General features: G+C 51.7%; 1 protein-coding gene across 2 annotated transcripts in view; it reads right to left on the bottom strand.

The window, feature by feature from the left end:
• The window catches only part of LOC120921982 (hemicentin-1-like), a 157,339-nt gene that overhangs the window by 62,472 nt on the left and 74,227 nt on the right, over positions 1–20,640 (bottom strand). Inside the window, exon 2 of one of the 2 annotated variants that reach the window (XM_040334506.1) lies at positions 18,788–19,126. The exons of the other annotated variant lie outside the window; for it this stretch is intronic. Coding sequence (XP_040190440.1) covers positions 18,788–19,126 — 339 coding nt within the window. The remainder of the gene's footprint in view (positions 1–18,787; positions 19,127–20,640) is intronic. 2 annotated transcript variants of the gene reach the window in all.

Raw genomic sequence — 20,640 nt, 5'->3', positions numbered from 1 at the left:
ATGGTGTACACCCCCTCTACTACACACATTGTACTCCCACCCTCCATGGTGTACACCCCCCTACTACACACATTGTACTTCCACCCTCCATGGTGTACACCCCCTCTACTACACACATTGTACTCCCACCCTCCATGGTGTACACCCCCCTCTACTACACACATTGTACTCCCACCCTCCATGGTGTACACCCCCTCTACTACACACATTGTACTCCCACCCTCCATGGTGTACACCCCCTCTACTACACACATTGTACTCCCACCCTCCATGGTGTACACCCCCTCTACTACACACATTGTACTTCCACCCTCCATGGTGTACACCCCCTCTACTACACACATTGTACTCCCACCCTCCATGGTGTACACCCCCTCTACTACACACATTGTACTCCCACCCTCCATGGTGTACACCCCCTACTACACACATTGTACTCCCACCCTCCATGGTGTACACCCCCTCTACTACACACATTGTACTCCACCCTCCATGGTGTACACCCCCTCTACTACACACATTGTACTCCCACCCTCCATGGTGTACACCCCCTCTACTACACACATTGTACTCCCACCCTCCATGGTGTACACCCCCCTACTACACACATTGTACTCCCACCCTCCATGGTGTACACCCCCTCTACTACACACATTGTACTCCCACCCTCCATGGTGTACACCCCCTCTACTACACACATTGTACTCCCACCCTCCATGGTGTACACCCCCCTCTACTACACACATTGTACTCCCACCCTCCATGGTGTACACCCCCCTACTACACACATTGTACTCCCACCCTCCATGGTGTACACCCCCTCTACTACACACATTGTACTCCCACCCTCCATGGTGTACACCCCCTCTACTACACACATTGTACTCCCACCCTCCATGGTGTACACCCCCTCTACTACACACATTGTACTCCCACCCTCCATGGTGTACACCCCCTCTACTACACACATTGTACTCCCACCCTCCATGGTGTACACCCCCTCTACTACACACATTGTACTCCCACCCTCCATGGTGTACACCCCCCTCTACTACACACATTGTACTCCCACCCTCCATGGTGTACACCCCCCTCTACTACACACATTGTACTCCCACCCTCCATGGTGTACACCCCCTCTACTACACACATTGTACTCCCACCCTCCATGGTGTACACCCCCTCTACTACACACATTGTACTCCCACCCTCCATGGTGTACACCCCCCTCTACTACACACATTGTACTTCTACCCTCCATGGTGTACACCCCCTCTACTACACACATTGTACTCCCACCCTCCATGGTGTACACCCCCTCTACTACACACATTGTACTCCCACCCTCCATGGTGTACACCCCCCTCTACTACACACATTGTACTCCCACCCTCCATGGTGTACACCCCCTCTACTACACACATTGTACTTCTACCCTCCATGGTGTACACCCCCTCTACTACACACATTGTACTCCCACCCTCCATGGTGTACACCCCCCTCTACTACACACATTGTACTCCCACCCTCCATGGTGTACACCCCCCTCTACTACACACATTGTACTCCCACCCTCCATGGTGTACACCCCCCTCTACTACACACATTGTACTCCCACCCTCCATGGTGTACACCCCCTCTACTACACACATTGTACTCCCACCCTCCATGGTGTACACCCCCCTCTACTACACACATTGTACTCCCACCCTCCATGGTGTACACCCCCTCTACTACACACATTGTACTCCTACCCTCCATGGTGTACACCCCCTCTACTACACACATTGTACTCCCACCCTCCATGGTGTACACCCCCTCTACTACACACATTGTACTCCCACCCTCCATGGTGTACACCCCCCTCTACTACACACATTGTACTTCCCACCCTCCATGGTGTACACCCCCTCTACTACACACATTGTACTCCCACCCTCCATGGTGTACACCCCCCTCTACTACACACATTGTACTCCCACCCTCCATGGTGTACACCCCTCTACTACACACATTGTACTCCCACCCTCCATGGTGTACACCCCCTCTACTACACACATTGTACTCCCACCCTCCATGGTGTACACCCCCTCTACTACACACATTGTACTCCCACCCTCCATGGTGTACACCCCCTCTACTACACACATTGTACTCCCACCCTCCATGGTGTACACCCCCTCTACTACACACATTGTACTCCCACCCTCCATGGTGTACACCCCCTCTACTACACACATTGTACTCCCACCCTCCATGGTGTACACCCCCTCTACTACACACATTGTACTCCCACCCTCCATGGTGTACACCCCCTCTACTACACACATTGTACTCCCACCCTCCATGGTGTACACCCCCTCTACTACACACATTGTACTCCCACCCTCCATGGTGTACACCCCCTCTACTACACACATTGTACTCCCACCCTCCCTGGTGTACACCCCCCTCTACTACACACATTGTACTTCCACCCTCCATGGTGTACACCCCCCTCTACTACACACATTGTACTCCCACCCTCCATGGTGTACACCCCCTCTACTACACACATTGTACTCCCACCCTCCATGGTGTACACCCCCTCTACTACACACATTGTACTCCCACCCTCCATGGTGTACACCCCCCTCTACTATACACATTGTACTCCCACCCTCCATGGTGTACACCCCCTCTACTACACACATTGTACTCCCACCCTCCATGGTGTACACCCCCTCTACTACACACATTGTACTCCCACCCTCCATGGTGTACACCCCCTCTACTACACACATTGTACTCCCACCCTCCATGGTGTACACCCCCTCTACTACACACATTGTACTCCCACCCTCCATGGTGTACACCCCCCTCTACTACACACATTGTACTCCCACCCTCCATGGTGTACACCCCCTCTACTACACACATTGTACTCCCACCCTCCATGGTGTACACCCCCTCTACTACACACATGTACTCCCACCCTCCATGGTGTACACCCCCCTCTACTACACACATTGTACTCCCACCCTCCATGGTGTACACCCCCCTCTACTACACACATTGTACTCCCACCCTCCATGGTGTACACCCCCTCTACTACACACATTGTACTCCTACCCTCCATGGTGTACACCCCCTCTACTACACACATTGTACTCCCACCCTCCATGGTGTACACCCCCTCTACTACACACATTGTACTCCCACCCTCCATGGTGTACACCCCCCTCTACTACACACATTGTACTCCCACCCTCCATGGTGTACACCCCCTCTACTACACACATTGTACTCCCACCCTCCATGGTGTACACCCCCTCTACTACACACATTGTACTCCCACCCTCCATGGTGTACACCCCCCTCTACTACACACATTGTACTCCCACCCTCCATGGTGTACACCCCCCTCTACTACACACATTGTACTCCCACCCTCCATGGTGTACACCCCCTCTACTACACACATTGTACTCCCACCCTCCATGGTGTACACCCCCTCTACTACACACATTGTACTCCCACCCTCCATGGTGTACACCCCCCTCTACTACACACATTGTACTCCCACCCTCCATAGTGTACACCCCCCTCTACTACACACATTGTACTCCCACCCTCCATGGTGTACACCCCCTCTACTACACACATTGTACTCCCACCCTCCATGGTGTACACCCCCCTCTACTACACACATTGTACTCCCACCCTCCATGGTGTACACCCCCCTCTACTACACACATTGTACTCCACCCTCCATGGTGTACACCCCCTCTACTACACACATTGTACTCCACCCTCCATGGTGTACACCCCCTCTACTACACACATTGTACTCCACCCTCCATGGTGTACACCCCCTCTACTACACACATTGTACTTCTACCCTCCATGGTGTACACCCCCTCTACTACACACATTGTACTCCCACCCTCCATGGTGTACACCCCCTCTACTACACACATTGTACTCCCACCCTCCATGGTGTACACCCCCTCTACTACACACATTGTACTCCCACCCTCCATGGTGTACACCCCCCTCTACTACACACATTGTACTCTACCCTCCATGGTGTACACCCCCTCTACTACACACATTGTACTCCCACCCTCCATGGTGTACACCCCCCCTACTACACACATTGTACTCCCACCCTCCATGGTGTACACCCCCCTCTACTACACACATTGTACTCCCACCCTCCATGGTGTACACCCCCTCTACTACACACATTGTACTCCCACCCTCCATGGTGTACACCCCCTCTACTACACACATTGTACTCCCACCCTCCATGGTGTACACCCCCTCTACTACACACATTGTACTCCCACCCTCCATGGTGTACACCCCCTCTACTACACACATTGTACTCCCACCCTCCATGGTGTACACCCCCTCTACTACACACATTGTACTCCCACCCTCCATGGTGTACACCCCCTCTACTACACACATTGTACTCCCACCCTCCATGGTGTACACCCCCTCTACTACACACATTGTACTCCCACCCTCCATGGTGTACACCCCCCTCTACTACACACATTGTACTCCCACCCTCCATGGTGTACACCCCCTCTACTACACACATTGTACTCCCACCCTCCATGGTGTACACCCCCTCTACTACACACATTGTACTCCACCCTCCATGGTGTACACCCCCTCTACTACACACATTGTACTCCCACCCTCCATGGTGTACACCCCCTCTACTACACACATTGTACTCCCACCCTCCATGGTGTACACCCCCTCTACTACACACATTGTACTCCCACCCTCCATGGTGTACACCCCCTCTACTACACACATTGTACTCCCACCCTCCATGGTGTACACCCCCTCTACTACACACATTGTACTCCCACCCTCCATGGTGTACACCCCCCTCTACTACACACATTGTACTCCCACCCTCCATGGTGTACACCCCCTCTACTACACACATTGTACTCCCACCCTCCATGGTGTACACCCCCCTCTACTACACACATTGTACTCCCACCCTCCATGGTGTACACCCCCCTCTACTACACACATTGTACTTCTACCCTCCATGGTGTACACCCCCTCTACTACACACATTGTACTCCCACCCTCCATGGTGTACACCCCCCTCTACTACACACATTGTACTCCCACCCTCCATGGTGTACACCCCCCTCTACTACACACATTGTACTCCCACCCTCCATGGTGTACACCCCCCTCTACTACACACATTGTACTCCCACCCTCCATGGTGTACACCCCCTCTACTACACACATTGTACTCCCACCCTCCATGGTGTACACCCCCTCTACTACACACATTGTACTCCCACCCTCCATGGTGTACACCCCCTCTACTACACACATTGTACTTCTACCCTCCATGGTGTACACCCCCTCTACTACACACATTGTACTCCCACCCTCCATGGTGTACACCCCCTCTACTACACACATTGTACTCCCACCCTCCATGGTGTACACCCCCCTCTACTACACACATTGTACTTCCACCCTCCATGGTGTACACCCCCCTCTACTACACACATTGTACTCCCACCCTCCATGGTGTACACCCCCTCTACTACACACATTGTACTCCCACCCTCCATGGTGTACACCCCCTCTACTACACACATTGTACTCCCACCCTCCATGGTGTACACCCCCTCTACTACACACATTGTACTCCCACCCTCCATGGTGTACACCCCCTCTACTACACACATTGTACTCCCACCCTCCATGGTGTACACCCCCTCTACTACACACATTGTACTCCCACCCTCCATGGTGTACACCCCCTCTACTACACACATTGTACTCCCACCTCCATGGTGTACACCCCCTCTACTACACATTGTACTCCCACCCTCCATGGTGTACACCCCCTCTACTACACACATTGTACTCCCACCCTCCATGGTGTACACCCCCTCTACTACACACATTGTACTCCCACCCTCCATGGTGTACACCCCCTCTGCTACACACATTGTACTCCCACCCTCCATGGTGTACACCCCCTCTACTACACACATTGTACTCCACCCTCCATGGTGTACACCCCCTCTACTACACACATTGTACTCCCACCCTCCATGGTGTACACCCCCTCTACTACACACATTGTACTCCCACCCTCCATGGTGTACACCCCCTCTACTACACACATTGTACTCCCACCCTCCATGGTGTACACCCCCTCTACTACACACATTGTACTCCCACCCTCCATGGTGTACACCCCCTCTACTACACACATTGTACTCCCACCCTCCATGGTGTACACCCCCTCTACTACACACATTGTACTCCCACCCTCCATGGTGTACACCCCCTCTACTACACACATTGTACTCCCACCCTCCATGGTGTACACCCCCCTCTACTACACACATTGTACTCCCACCCTCCATGGTGTACACCCCCTCTACTACACACATTGTACTCCCACCCTCCATGGTGTACACCCCCTCTACTACACACATTGTACTCCCACCCTCCATGGTGTACACCCCCTCTACTACACACATTGTACTCCCACCCTCCATGGTGTACACCCCCTCTACTACACACATTGTACTCCACCCTCCATGGTGTACACCCCCTCTACTACACACATTGTACTCCCACCCTCCATGGTGTACACCCCCTCTACTACACACATTGTACTCCCACCCTCCATGGTGTACACCCCCTCTACTACACACATTGTACTCCACCCTCCATGGTGTACACCCCCTCTACTACACACATTGTACTCCACCCTCCATGGTGTACACCCCCCTCTACTACACACATTGTACTCCCACCCTCCATGGTGTACACCCCCCTCTACTACACACATTGTACTCCCACCCTCCATGGTGTACCCCCCCTCTACTACACACATTGTACTCCCACCCTCCATGGTGTACACCCCCTCTACTACACACATTGTACTCCCACCCTCCATGGTGTACACCCCCTCTACTACACACATTGTACTCCCACCCTCCATGGTGTACACCCCCTCTACTACACACATTGTACTCCCACCCTCCATGGTGTACACCCCCTCTACTACACACATTGTACTCCCACCCTCCATGGTGTACACCCCCCCTCTACTACACACATTGTACCCCACCCTCCATGGTGTACACCCCCTCTACTACACACATTGTACTCCCACCCTCCATGGTGTACACCCCCTCTACTACACACATTGTACTCCCACCCTCCATGGTGTACACCCCCTCTACTACACACATTGTACTCCCACCCTCCATGGTGTACACCCCCTCTACTACACACATTGTACTCCCACCCTCCATGGTGTACACCCCCCTCTACTACACACATTGTACTCCCACCCTCCATGGTGTACACCCCCTCTACTACACACATTGTACTCCCACCCTCCATGGTGTACACCCCCTCTACTACACACATTGTACTCCCACCCTCCATGGTGTACACCCCCTCTACTACACACATTGTACTCCCACCCTCCATGGTGTACACCCCTCTACTACACACATTGTACTCCCACCCTCCATGGTGTACACCCCCTCTACTACACACATTGTACTCCCACCCTCCATGGTGTACACCCCCTCTACTACACACATTGTACTCCCACCCTCCATGGTGTACACCCCCTCTACTACACACATTGTACTCCCACCCTCCATGGTGTACACCCCCTCTACTACACACATTGTACTCCCACCCTCCATGGTGTACACCCCCCTCTACTACACACATTGTACTCCCACCCTCCATGGTGTACACCCCCTCTACTACACACATTGTACTCCCACCCTCCATGGTGTACACCCCCTCTATTACACACATTGTACTCCCACCCTCCATTGTGTACACCCCCCTCTACTACACACATTGTACTCCCACCCTCCATGGTGTACACCCCCTCTACTACACACATTGTACTCCCACCCTCCATGGTGTACACCCCCTCTACTACACACATTGTACTCCCACCCTCCATGGTGTACACCCCCTCTACTACACACATTGTACTCCCACCCTCCATGGTGTACACCCCCTCTACTACACACATTGTACTCCCACCCTCCATGGTGTACACCCCCTCTACTACACACATTGTACTCCCACCCTCCATGGTGTACACCCCCCTCTACTACACACATTGTACTCCCACCCTCCATGGTGTACACCCCCTCTACTACACACATTGTACTCCCACCCTCCATGGTGTACACCCCCTCTACTACACACATTGTACTCCCACCCTCCATGGTGTACACCCCCTCTACTACACACATTGTACTCCCACCCTCCATGGTGTACACCCCCTCTACTACACACATTGTACTCCCACCCTCCATGGTGTACACCCCCTCTACTACACACATTGTACTCCCACCCTCCATGGTGTACACCCCCTCTACTACACACATTGTACTCCCACCCTCCATGGTGTACACCCCCTCTACTACACACATTGTACTCCCACCCTCCATGGTGTACACCCCCTCTACTACACACATTGTACTCCCACCCTCCATGGTGTACACCCCCTCTACTACACACATTGTACTCCCACCCTCCATGGTGTACACCCCCTCTACTACACACATTGTACTCCCACCCTCCATGGTGTACACCCCCTCTACTACACACATTGTACTCCCACCCTCCATGGTGTACACCCCCCTCTACTACACACATTGTACTCCCACCCTCCATGGTGTACACCCCCTCTACTACACACATTGTACTCCCACCCTCCATGGTGTACACCCCCTCTACTAACACATTGTACTCCCACCCTCCATGGTGTACACCCCCTCTACTACACACATTGTACTCCCACCCTCCATGGTGTACACCCCCTCTACTACACACATTGTACTCCCACCCTCCATGGTGTACACCCCCCTCTACTACACACATTGTACTCCCACCCTCCATGGTGTACACCCCTCTACTACACACATTGTACTCCCACCCTCCATGGTGTACACCCCCTCTACTACACACATTGTACTCCCACCCTCCATGGTGTACACCCCCTCTACTACACACATTGTACTCCCACCCTCCATGGTGTACACCCCCTCTACTACACACATTGTACTCCCACCCTCCATGGTGTACACCCCCTCTACTACACACATTGTACTTCTACCCTCCATGGTGTACACCCCCCTCTACTACACACATTGTACTTCTACCCTCCATGGTGTACACCCCCCTCTACTACACACATTGTACTCCCACCCTCCATGGTGTACACCCCCTCTACTACACACATTGTACTTCTACCCTCCATGGTGTACACCCCCTCTACTACACACATTTTACTCCCACCCTCCATGGTGTACACCCCCCTCTACTACACACATTGTACTTCCACCCTCCATGGTGTACACCCCCCTCTACTACACACATTGTACTCCCACCCTCCATGGTGTACACCCCCTCTACTACACACATTGTACTCCCACCCTCCATGGTGTACACCCCCTCTACAACACACATTGTACTCCTACCCTCCATGGTGTACACCCCCTCTACTACACACATTGTACTCCCACCCTCCATGGTGTACAGCCCCTCTCCTACACACATTGTACTCCCACCCTCCATGGTGTACACCCCTCTACTACACACATTGTACTCCCACCCTCCATGGTGTACAGCCCCCTCTACTACACACATTGTACTCCCACCCTCCATGGTGTACACCCCCTCTACTACACACATTGTACTCCCACCCTCCATGGTGTACACCCCCCTCTACTACACACATTGTACTCCCACCCTCCATGGTGTACACCCCCTCTACTACACACATTGTACTCCCACCCTCCATGGTGTACAGCCCCCTCTACTACACACATTGTACTCCCACCCTCCATGGTGTACACCCCCTCTACTACACACATTGTACTCCCACCCTCCATGGTGTACACCCCCTCTACTACACACATTGTACTCCCACCCTCCATGGTGTACACCCCCTCTACTACACACATTGTACTCCCACCCTCCATGGTGTACACCCCCTCTACTACACACATTGTACTTCTACCCTCCATGGTGTACACCCCCCTCTACTACACACATTGTACTCCCACCCTCCATGGTGTACACCCCCTCTACTACACACATTGTACTCCCACCCTCCATGGTGTACACCCCCTCTACTACACACATTGTACTCCCACCCTCCATGGTGTACACCCCCTCTACTACACACATTGTACTCCCACCCTCCATGGTGTACACCCCCTCTACTACACACATTGTACTCCCACCCTCCATGGTGTACACCCCCTCTACTACACACATTGTACTCCCACCCTCCATGGTGTACACCCCCTCTACTACACACATTGTACTCCCCCCTCCATGGTGTACACCCCCTCTACTACACACATTGTACTCCCACCCTCCATGGTGTACACCCCCTCTACTACACACATTGTACTCCCACCCTCCATGGTGTACACCCCCTCTACTACACACATTGTACTCCCACCCTCCATGGTGTACACCCCCTCTACTACACACATTGTACTCCCACCCTCCATGGTGTACACCCCCCTCTACTACACACATTGTACTCCCACCCTCCATGGTGTACACCCCTCTACTACACACATTGTACTCCCACCCTCCATGGTGTACACCCCCTCTACTACACACATTGTACTCCCACCCTCCATGGTGTACACCCCCCTCTACTACACACATTGTACTCCCACCCTCCATGGTGTACACCCCCTCTACTACACACATTGTACTCCCACCCTCCATGGTGTACACCCCCTCTACTACACACATTGTACTCCCACCCTCCATGGTGTACACCCCCCTCTACTACACACATTGTACTCCCACCCTCCATGGTGTACACCCCCCTCTACTACACACATTGTACTCCCACCCTCCATGGTGTACACCCCCTCTACTACACACATTGTACTCCACCCTCCATGGTGTACACCCCCCTCTACTACACACATTGTACTCCCACCCTCCATGGTGTACACCCCCCTCTACTACACACATTGTACTCCCACCCTCCATGGTGTACACCCCCTCTACTACACACATTGTACTCCCACCCTCCATGGTGTACACCCCCCTCTACTACACACATTGTACTCCCACCCTCCATGGTGTACACCCCCCTCTACTACACACATTGTACTCCCACCCTCCATGGTGTACAGCCCCCTCTACTACACACATTGTACTCCCACCCTCCATGGTGTACAGCCCCCTCTACTACACACATTGTACTCCCACCCTCCATGGTGTACACCCCCTCTACTACACACATTTGTACTCCCACCCTCCATGGTGTACACCCCCCTCTACTACACACATTGTACTCCTACCCTCCATGGTGTACACCCCCTCTACTACACACATTGTACTCCCACCCTCCATGGTGTACAGCCCCCTCTACTACACACATTGTACTCCCACCCTCCATGGTGTACACCCCCTCTACTACACACATTGTACTTCCACCCTCCATGGTGTACACCCCCTCTACTACACACATTGTACTCCCACCCTCCATGGTGTACACCCCCCTCTACTACACACATTGTACTCCCACCCTCCATGGTGTACACCCCCTCTACTACACACATTGTACTCCCACCCTCCATGGTGTACACCCCCTCTACTACACACATTGTACTCCCACCCTCCATGGTGTACACCCCCTCTACTACACACATTGTACTCCCACCCTCCATGGTGTACACCCCCTCTACTACACACATTGTACTCCCACCCTCCATGGTGTACACCCCCCTCTACCACACACATTGTACTCCCACCCTCCATGGTGTACACCCCTCTACTACACACATTGTACTCCCACCCTCCATGGTGTACACCCCCTCTACTACACACATTGTACTCCCACCCTCCATGGTGTACAGCCCCCTCTACTACACACATTGTACTCCCACCCTCCATGGTGTACACCCCCTCTACACACACATTGTACTCCCACCCTCCATGGTGTACACCCCCCTCTACTACACACATTGTACTCCCACCCTCCATGGTGTACACCCCCTCTACTACACACATTGTACTCCCACCCTCCATGGTGTACACCCCCTCTACTACACACATTGTACTCCCACCCTTCATGGTGTACACCCCCCTCTACTACACACATTGTACTTCTACCCTCCATGGTGTACACCCCCTCTACTACACACATTGTACTCCCACCCTCCATGGTGTACACCCCCTCTACCACACACATTGTACTTCTACCCTCCATGGTGTACACCCCCCTCTACTACACACATTGTACTCCCACCCTCCATGGTGTACACCCCCCTCTACTACACACATTGTACTCCCACCCTCCATGGTGTACGGCCCCCTCTACTACACATTGTACTCCCACCCTCCATGGTGTACACCCCCTCTACTACACACATTGTACTCCCACCCTCCATGGTGTACACCCCCCTCTACTACACACATTGTACTCCCACCCTCCATGGTGTACAGCCCCCTCTACTACACACATTGTACTCCCACCCTCCATGGTGTACACCCCCTCTACTACACACATTGTACTCCCACCCTCCATGGTGTACACCCCCTCTACTACACACATTGTACTCCCACCCTCCATGGTGTACACCCCCCTCTACTACACACATTGTACTCCCACCCTCCATGGTGTACACCCCCTCTACTACACACATTGTACTCCCACCCTCCATGGTGTACGGCCCCCTCTACTACACACATTGTACTCCCACCCTCCATGGTGTACACCCCCTCTACTACACACATTGTACTCCCACCCTCCATGGTGTACACCCCCCTCTACTACACACATTGTACTCCCACCCTCCATGGTGTACGGCCCCCTCTACTACACACATTGTACTCCCACCCTCCATGGTGTACACCCCCTCTACTACACACATTGTACTCCCACCCTCCATGGTGTACACCCCCCTCTACTACACACATTGTACTCCCACCCTCCATGGTGTACACCCACCTCTACTACACACATTGTACTTCTACCCTCCATGGTGTACACCCCCTCTACTACACACATTATACTCCCACCCTCCATGGTGTACACCCCCTCTACTACACACATTGTACTCCCACCCTCCATGGTGTACACCCCCCTCTACTACACATTGTACTCCCACCCTCCATGGTGTACACCCCCCTCTACTACACACATTGTACTCCCACCCTCCATGGTGTGCACCCCCCTCTACTACACACATTGTACTCCCACCCTCCATGGTGTACACCCCCCTACTACACACATTGTACTCCCACCCTCCATGGTGTACACCCCCCTCTACTACACATTGTACTCCCACCCTCCATGGTGTACACCCCCCTCTACTACACACATTGTACTCCCACCCTCCATGGTGTGCACCCCCCTCTACTACACACATTGTACTCCCACCCTCCATGGTGTACACCCCTCTACTACACACATTGTACTCCCACCCTCCATGGTGTACACCCCCCTCTACTACACACATTGTACTCCCACCCTCCATGGTGTACACCCCCCTCTACCACACACATTGTACTCCCACCCTCCATGGTGTACACCCCCCTCTACTACACACATTGTACTCCCACCCTCCATGGTGTGCACCCCCCTCTACTACACACATTGTACTCCCACCCTCCATGGTGTACGGCCCCCTCTACTACACACATTGTACTCCCACCCTCCATGGTGTACACCCCCTCTACTACACACATTGTACTCCCACCCTCCATGGTGTACACCCCCTCTACTACACACATTGTACTCCCACCCTCCATGATGTACAGCCCCCTCTACTACACACATTGTACTCCCACCCTCCATGGTGTACACCCCCTCTACTACACACATTGTACTCCCACCCTCCATGGTGTACACCCCCCTCTACTACACACATTGTACTCCCACCCTCCATGGTGTACACCCCGTCTACTACACACATTGTACTCCCACCCTCCATGGTGTACACCCACCTCTACTACACACATTGTACTTCTACCCTCCATGGTGTACACCCCCTCTACTACACATTGTACTCCCACCCTCCATGGTGTACACCCCCCTCTACTACACACATTGTACTCCCACCCTCCATGGTGTACACCCCCTCTACTACACATTGTACTTCCACCCTCCATGGTGTACACCCCCTCTACTACACACATTGTACTCCCACCCTCCATGGTGTACAGCCCCCTCTACTACACACATTGTACTCCCACCCTCCATGGTGTACACCCCCTCTACTACACACATTGTACTCCCACCCTCCATGGTGTACACCCCCTCTACTACACACATTGTACTCCCACCCTCCATGGTGTACACCCCCTCTACTACACACATTGTACTCCCACCCTCCATGGTGTACAGCCCCCTCTACTACACACATTGTACTCCCACCCTCCATGGTGTACACCCCCTCTACTACACACATTGTACTCCCACCCTCCATGGTGTACACCCCCTCTACTACACACATTGTACTCCCACCCTCCATGGTGTACACCCCCTCTACTACACACATTGTACTCCCACCCTCCATGGTGTACACCCCCTCTACTACACACATTGTACTCCCACCCTCCATGGTGTACACCCCCTCTACTACACACATTGTACTCCCACCCTCCATAGTGTACACCCCCTCTACTACACACATTGTACTCCCACCCTCCATGGTGTACACCCCCTCTACTACACACATTGTACTCCCACCCTCCATGGTGTACACCCCCTCTACTACACACATTGTACTCCCACCCTCCATGGTGTACAGCCCCTCTACTACACACATTGTACTCCCACCCTCCATGGTGTACACCCCCTCTACTACACACATTGTACTCCCACCCTCCATGGTGTACACCCCCTCTACTACACACATTGTACTCCCACCCTCCATGGTGTACACCCCCTCTACTATACACATTGTACTCCCACCCTCCATGGTGTACACCCCCTCTACTACACACATTGTACTCCCACCCTCCATGGTGTACACCCCCTCTACTACACACATTGTACTTCTACCCTCCATGGTGTACACCCCCTCTACTACACACATTGTACTTCTACCCTCCATGGTGTACACCCCCCTCTACTACACACATTGTACTTCTACCCTCCATGGTGTACACCCCCCTCTACTACACACATTGTACTTCTACCCTCCATGGTGTACACCCCCCTCTACTACACACATTGTACTCCCACCCTCCATGGTGTACACCCCCCTCTACTACACACATTGTACTCCCACCCTCCATGGTGTACACCCCCTCTACTACACACATTGTACTCCCACCCTCCATGGTGTACAGCCCCCTCTACTACACACATTGTACTTCTACCCTCCATGGTGTACACCCCCCTCTACTACACACATTGTACTCCCACCCTCCATGGTGTACACCCCCCTCTACTACACACATTGTACTCCCACCCTCCATGGTGTACACCCCCCTCTACTACACACATTGTACTCCCACCCTCCATGGTGTACACCCCCCTCTACTACACACATTGTACTCCCACCCTCCATGGTGTACACCCCCTCTACTACACACATTGTACTTCTACCCTCCATGGTGTACACCCCCCTCTACTACACACATTGTACTTCCACCCTCCATGGTGTACACCCCCCTCTACTACACACATTGTACTCCCACCCTCCATGGTGTACACCCCCCTCTACTACACACATTGTACTCCCACCCTCCATGGTGTACACCCCCCTCTACTACACACATTGTACTCCCACCCTCCATGGTGTACACCCCCTCTACTACACACATTGTACTCCCACCCTCCATGGTGTACACCCCTCTACTACACACATTGTACTTCTACCCTCCATGGTGTACACCCCCCTCTACTACACACATTGTACTCCCACCCTCCATGGTGTACACCCCCGTCTACCACACACATTGTACTCCCACCCTCCATGGTGTACACCCCCTCTACTACACACATTGTACTCCCACCCTCCATGGTGTACACCCCCTCTACTACACACATTGTACTCCCACCCTCCATGGTGTACACCCCCTCTACTACACACATTGTACTCCCACCCTCCATGGTGTACACCCCTCTACTACACACATTGTACTCCCACCCTCCATGGTGTAGATGTAGTGGGGGCTCACTGTATGTCTGTAGATTAAAAAAAAAGAGTTCACATCTTATCAGTAATTTGGGTTTATGACCAATCACGAGTGAAGAAGAAGAATGCAGGCCTTACATATACAGGTTGTGTGAGGAGTGTCTTTTCTTGACAGTCTACACAGTCTAAATTCCTTTAAGTAAGACGTTTTCAGAGAGGACACTTCCTTAGAATATCTGCGATGTGATATACTGTCACTGTCCAGGATAGTGGTACTTAAGGTCCGAGACCTTCATGGAAAAGCTCCACATAGATCTGCGCTATCTTCATGTCAGGGTTCTTTTCCTAGTTAAGAGGCCGGTCCCTGAACTTCCTAAATTTCAGCCCCCCCGATCCAGGGAGGGGCTATAAGGAGTCCCTCTGCATAAAAGATGGCCACTGAAATCAAGAGAATTCTGTACCCAATGGGATACAGGCTCTCCCAAGATGGCGCCTGAAGTCCTTGGCAGAGGATACATTGGACAAATGCTGGACTTCCCTAGTACCAGTAGAGATCAGAGGTCTAGTGATTGCTCCTATTTTTATGTTTTAATAGTTTTTATTAAAGTTTTACAATACGGGATATGATGTTCTCGGCTTTACATTGCTCAGTATACTACATAGTTAGGGAGTCAAACATTAAGTATCTCAAAAGGCTTGAGGAATCCTCCTCGTATAACATACATGATCATTCTCAATTCCTACTATATACTATTGTTCCTTTTTTTTAGCATTTTTCACTGATTTTCCAAAAACAAATGAAAACAACAAGTGGCAGGTAACCAAGCTCAAGTAGAGGCAACCCACCCAGAAGAGGTGAAGAGGTGGGAACAGTACCGAAAATTTCAGAACATACAAATGAGAAACAACAAATTAAAAAATGAAAAGTAAACCCCCCCAAAACAAGTGGGGCGTGTGTTAGTCTACTTAGGCCTTGGCCCAGAGTCCGGAGATGCATAGAAATGGAGCATATTATTTTATCCATTCCTCGGCCCTGGGTCTTCGGACATATCAGGGGCTGAATGTCATTGAAACTTTATCCACCCACCTTGCCCAGACTTTCTGGAATTTGTTCATGCAGCCCTGTATGTAGAGGTGTCCTTGTATAATAGTAGATTGGAATTGCGAAGATGTTTCCAGTAGCGGATAGATGGAGTAGAAGGTTTCATCCAACAAAGTATAAATTGCCTTCCTTAGAACACAAGAAGCCCCATCAATGTCCTTCCAGCCATTGTGGGTGAGAGGTTCTCAACTAGGACCAGTATACAAATTTTATGGGAAAGAGCAAAGGGGGTCTGAGCCCGATACTTATAATCTTGGCAGCCTCCATCCAAAGCATACCATTGATAGGGCAAGTCCAAAAGATGTGCAACCAGGGGATATAGTAGGGTTTAGTAAGGGACCCGGGCCCCTATATCACATGGGTCTCAAGTGTTTAGAGGACTATCTGAGTCCTATCCTGTAACCATGCTGAAACTTCTATAGCAGGGGAATGGTGAGCGAAGGCTTCATAGACCTGAAATGGCGCCAACACAGGACCCGACGTGGGAGGAGGCTTAAAGCGGGGGTTCACCCTTAGAGGGCACTTTTTCCCCTTAGATTCCTGCTCGTTTTCTCTAGGGGAATCGGCTATTTGTATTAAAATATGAGCAGTACTTACCCGTTTTCGAGCTGCATCTTCTTCCGTCGCTTCCGGGTATGGGCTTCGGGAATGGGCGTTCCTTCTTGATTGACAGGCTTCCGAGAGGCTTCCGACGGTCGCATCCATCGCGTCACGATTTTCCGAAAGAAGCCGAACGTCGGTGCGCAGGCGCAGTATAGAGCCGCACCGACGTTCGGCTTCTTTCGGCTACAAGTGACGCGATGGATGCGACCGTCGGAAGCCTCTCGGAAGAATGTCAATCAAGAAGGAACGCCCGCTCCCGAAGACCCATACCCGGAAGCGACGGAAGAAGATGCAGCTCGAAAACGGGTAAGTACGGATCATATTTTAATACAAATAGCCGATTCCCCTAGACCGAACGAGCAGGAATCTAAGGGGAGAAAAAAAAAAATTTAACAAATGGGTGAACTCCCGCTTTAAGTACTCAGCAGACTCCTACCACAAACACAGGCTAGCCTTAGGCCAGCCTTTACACTCATAGGTTCAGTGTGGTCTGTGGACTGTATATGGGCAGAGCAGCGATGCCCCAGTCAGCCCTGTGTTATAGTAGGCCCCCTAGTGGCTTATGTGGTAATTCAGTTGCAGTTTGAGTCTGCCTACACACTGTACAACCAGATTGTAATGTGTGTGTGAGGTCAGATTAAAAGGTAGAAAATCAGACTCCAAAACTAAAGAAATGTGTCAGATTCCAGCATCACTAGCTGGGGTGTGCGAGGGGTTACCATACATAGAGGGTCTGCATGCTGCAAAACATCCCCCCCCCAATATCCAAATCACTCCCCTTTATAAAACTCAAATCATTCAGAATCATTCCGTCCTCCATCTCCCGGTGAGGTGGGTGAAGGTGAGTCCTGGCAGTGGGAGAACCTGGAGAAAATTCCAAAACCAACATAAGAGAAGAAAGGTCACCATCACTTACCTGACACCTGAAGAGTAACTCTGCCCTCTGCAAAATCTGGAGTGTTAAACACTGAACAGTTATATACCCCCTCATCCGAGAACTGGACCCGGGGGAGGTGCAGCTCGGCGTTTCCATTCAGGATCTCCATCCGCTTCATATAAGATCCCCGTCTGTATGACGTCTCCTTTCCATCGATAAGTTCATAAACCTTGTGCTCCGTGCCGTTCTCCAATGTCATCCCCCAAAGGACAGAAATGGCTTTCCCAATATTCAGATCAGATAAATCACAGCGAATGGAGACATCCTCCCCCCTCAGTGCTGACATAACTGACGTCCTCATTGTGACCCTCAGAGCCCCTATAAAAAAATATAAATAATTATTGTACCCCAAAACTGAAGAAATAAATATCATTGCGCTATCAATATCAGATCAGAGACACAGGGCAGGATTCAGAGAGCTTTGCCTATCTTTAGGCGGGCGTAGCGTATCTCAGATACACTACGCCACCGTAAGTTTGAGCAGCAAGTTGTGTATTCACATACAACTTGCGCTTAAACTTACGGCGGCGCAGTGTAACTGGACCGGCGTAAGCCCGCCTAATTCAAAATAGGCTGGTTGGGGGCGTGTACTATGTAAAATAGTACTGACCCCACGTTTTTGACGTTTTCAACGACCGGCGCATGCGCCGTCCGTGGACATATCCCAGTGCGCATGCTCCAAATGACGTCGGCAAATCGTCATGCTTTCGACGTGAACGTAAATTACGTCCAGCCGTATTCGCGAACGACTTACGCAAACGACGTAAAGATTTCAAATTTTGTCGCGGGAACGACTGTGGTGGCAAAAAGCTGGGCTGTACGCAGAGCACAGCGCCATTTTGCCCTGTGCTATTAAGCACAGAATCCATCTTAATGAAATAATGCATATTTAAGCTAAATAGATTCACTCACCATCATTCTCTGCCATTCATACAAGCAAGAGACCTCACACCAGCATGTTCTCATTCCATTCAGCTCTCAGTCATCATCTCTTCTGACCTCAAGCTCCTTTTCTCTTTATTTATGTCAATTTGAGTAACAAAAGAAGGTGGTGGCTTTACAAAACAGCCAATCAGACATGGTGTATACATTCAAAAGAACCAATCACAGACATGTGATTGGAACAATGCTTAGACGGTTGCAGGCAGTTTAATTAAAAGACTCAGTAGGAAGTGAGGTCACAACATGTGACCACCTCCATAGGAAGTGAGCTCACAGGGTGTCAGCTTCACCCAGCAGATGCCCATGTATGGAAACCCCTCCAACAGGGATTCCATACAGCAATAACAAAATAATACAACAACAATACAATACAGCAATAATCAATAACAATACAGAAATATAACAATAGGATACAGTTCCTGATCAGAGGAGCTTATCTGCAGGTGTAGGCGCACATCACAAAACAGTGTTGATCAGGTACTGAGAGATGACAGGCGCGCACACCAGCTAAATTGACAATGCGCTTGCAGAGCGGACGCACCGAGAAGGCGAATATCTGTGCATCACACAGGGGCCCTTTCGCCGGCGGACACCCCCCCTCCACAAACACCCTTCTCCAAATCAGGAAGTGTATCTCCACAAGTCTGTCTGCCCCAGTCAGCTTTCTAGAGCGGGCTGAGGGAGAACCAACCATGGGTGCCATTATGACAATACATAACAAATACATCTTTAAATTTCCACAACAACGACGGCCATACTTAACATAGGATACGCCGCACATACCCCTCATGTAGCAGGGGTAACTTTGCTCAGATAAGGGTCTGTTACGGGATTTTAAGAGTGAACCCCACACCAAAACCAAGAAAAAACAGCATGTCCACTGGCAGGTC

Source organism: Rana temporaria, assembly GCF_905171775.1.
Source record: "Rana temporaria chromosome 11 unlocalized genomic scaffold, aRanTem1.1 chr11z, whole genome shotgun sequence".
Taxonomy (NCBI): Eukaryota; Metazoa; Chordata; class Amphibia; order Anura; family Ranidae; genus Rana; species Rana temporaria.
The sequence above is the reverse complement of the archived record's forward strand: the minus strand, read 5'-3'. Positions and strand labels throughout refer to the sequence as shown.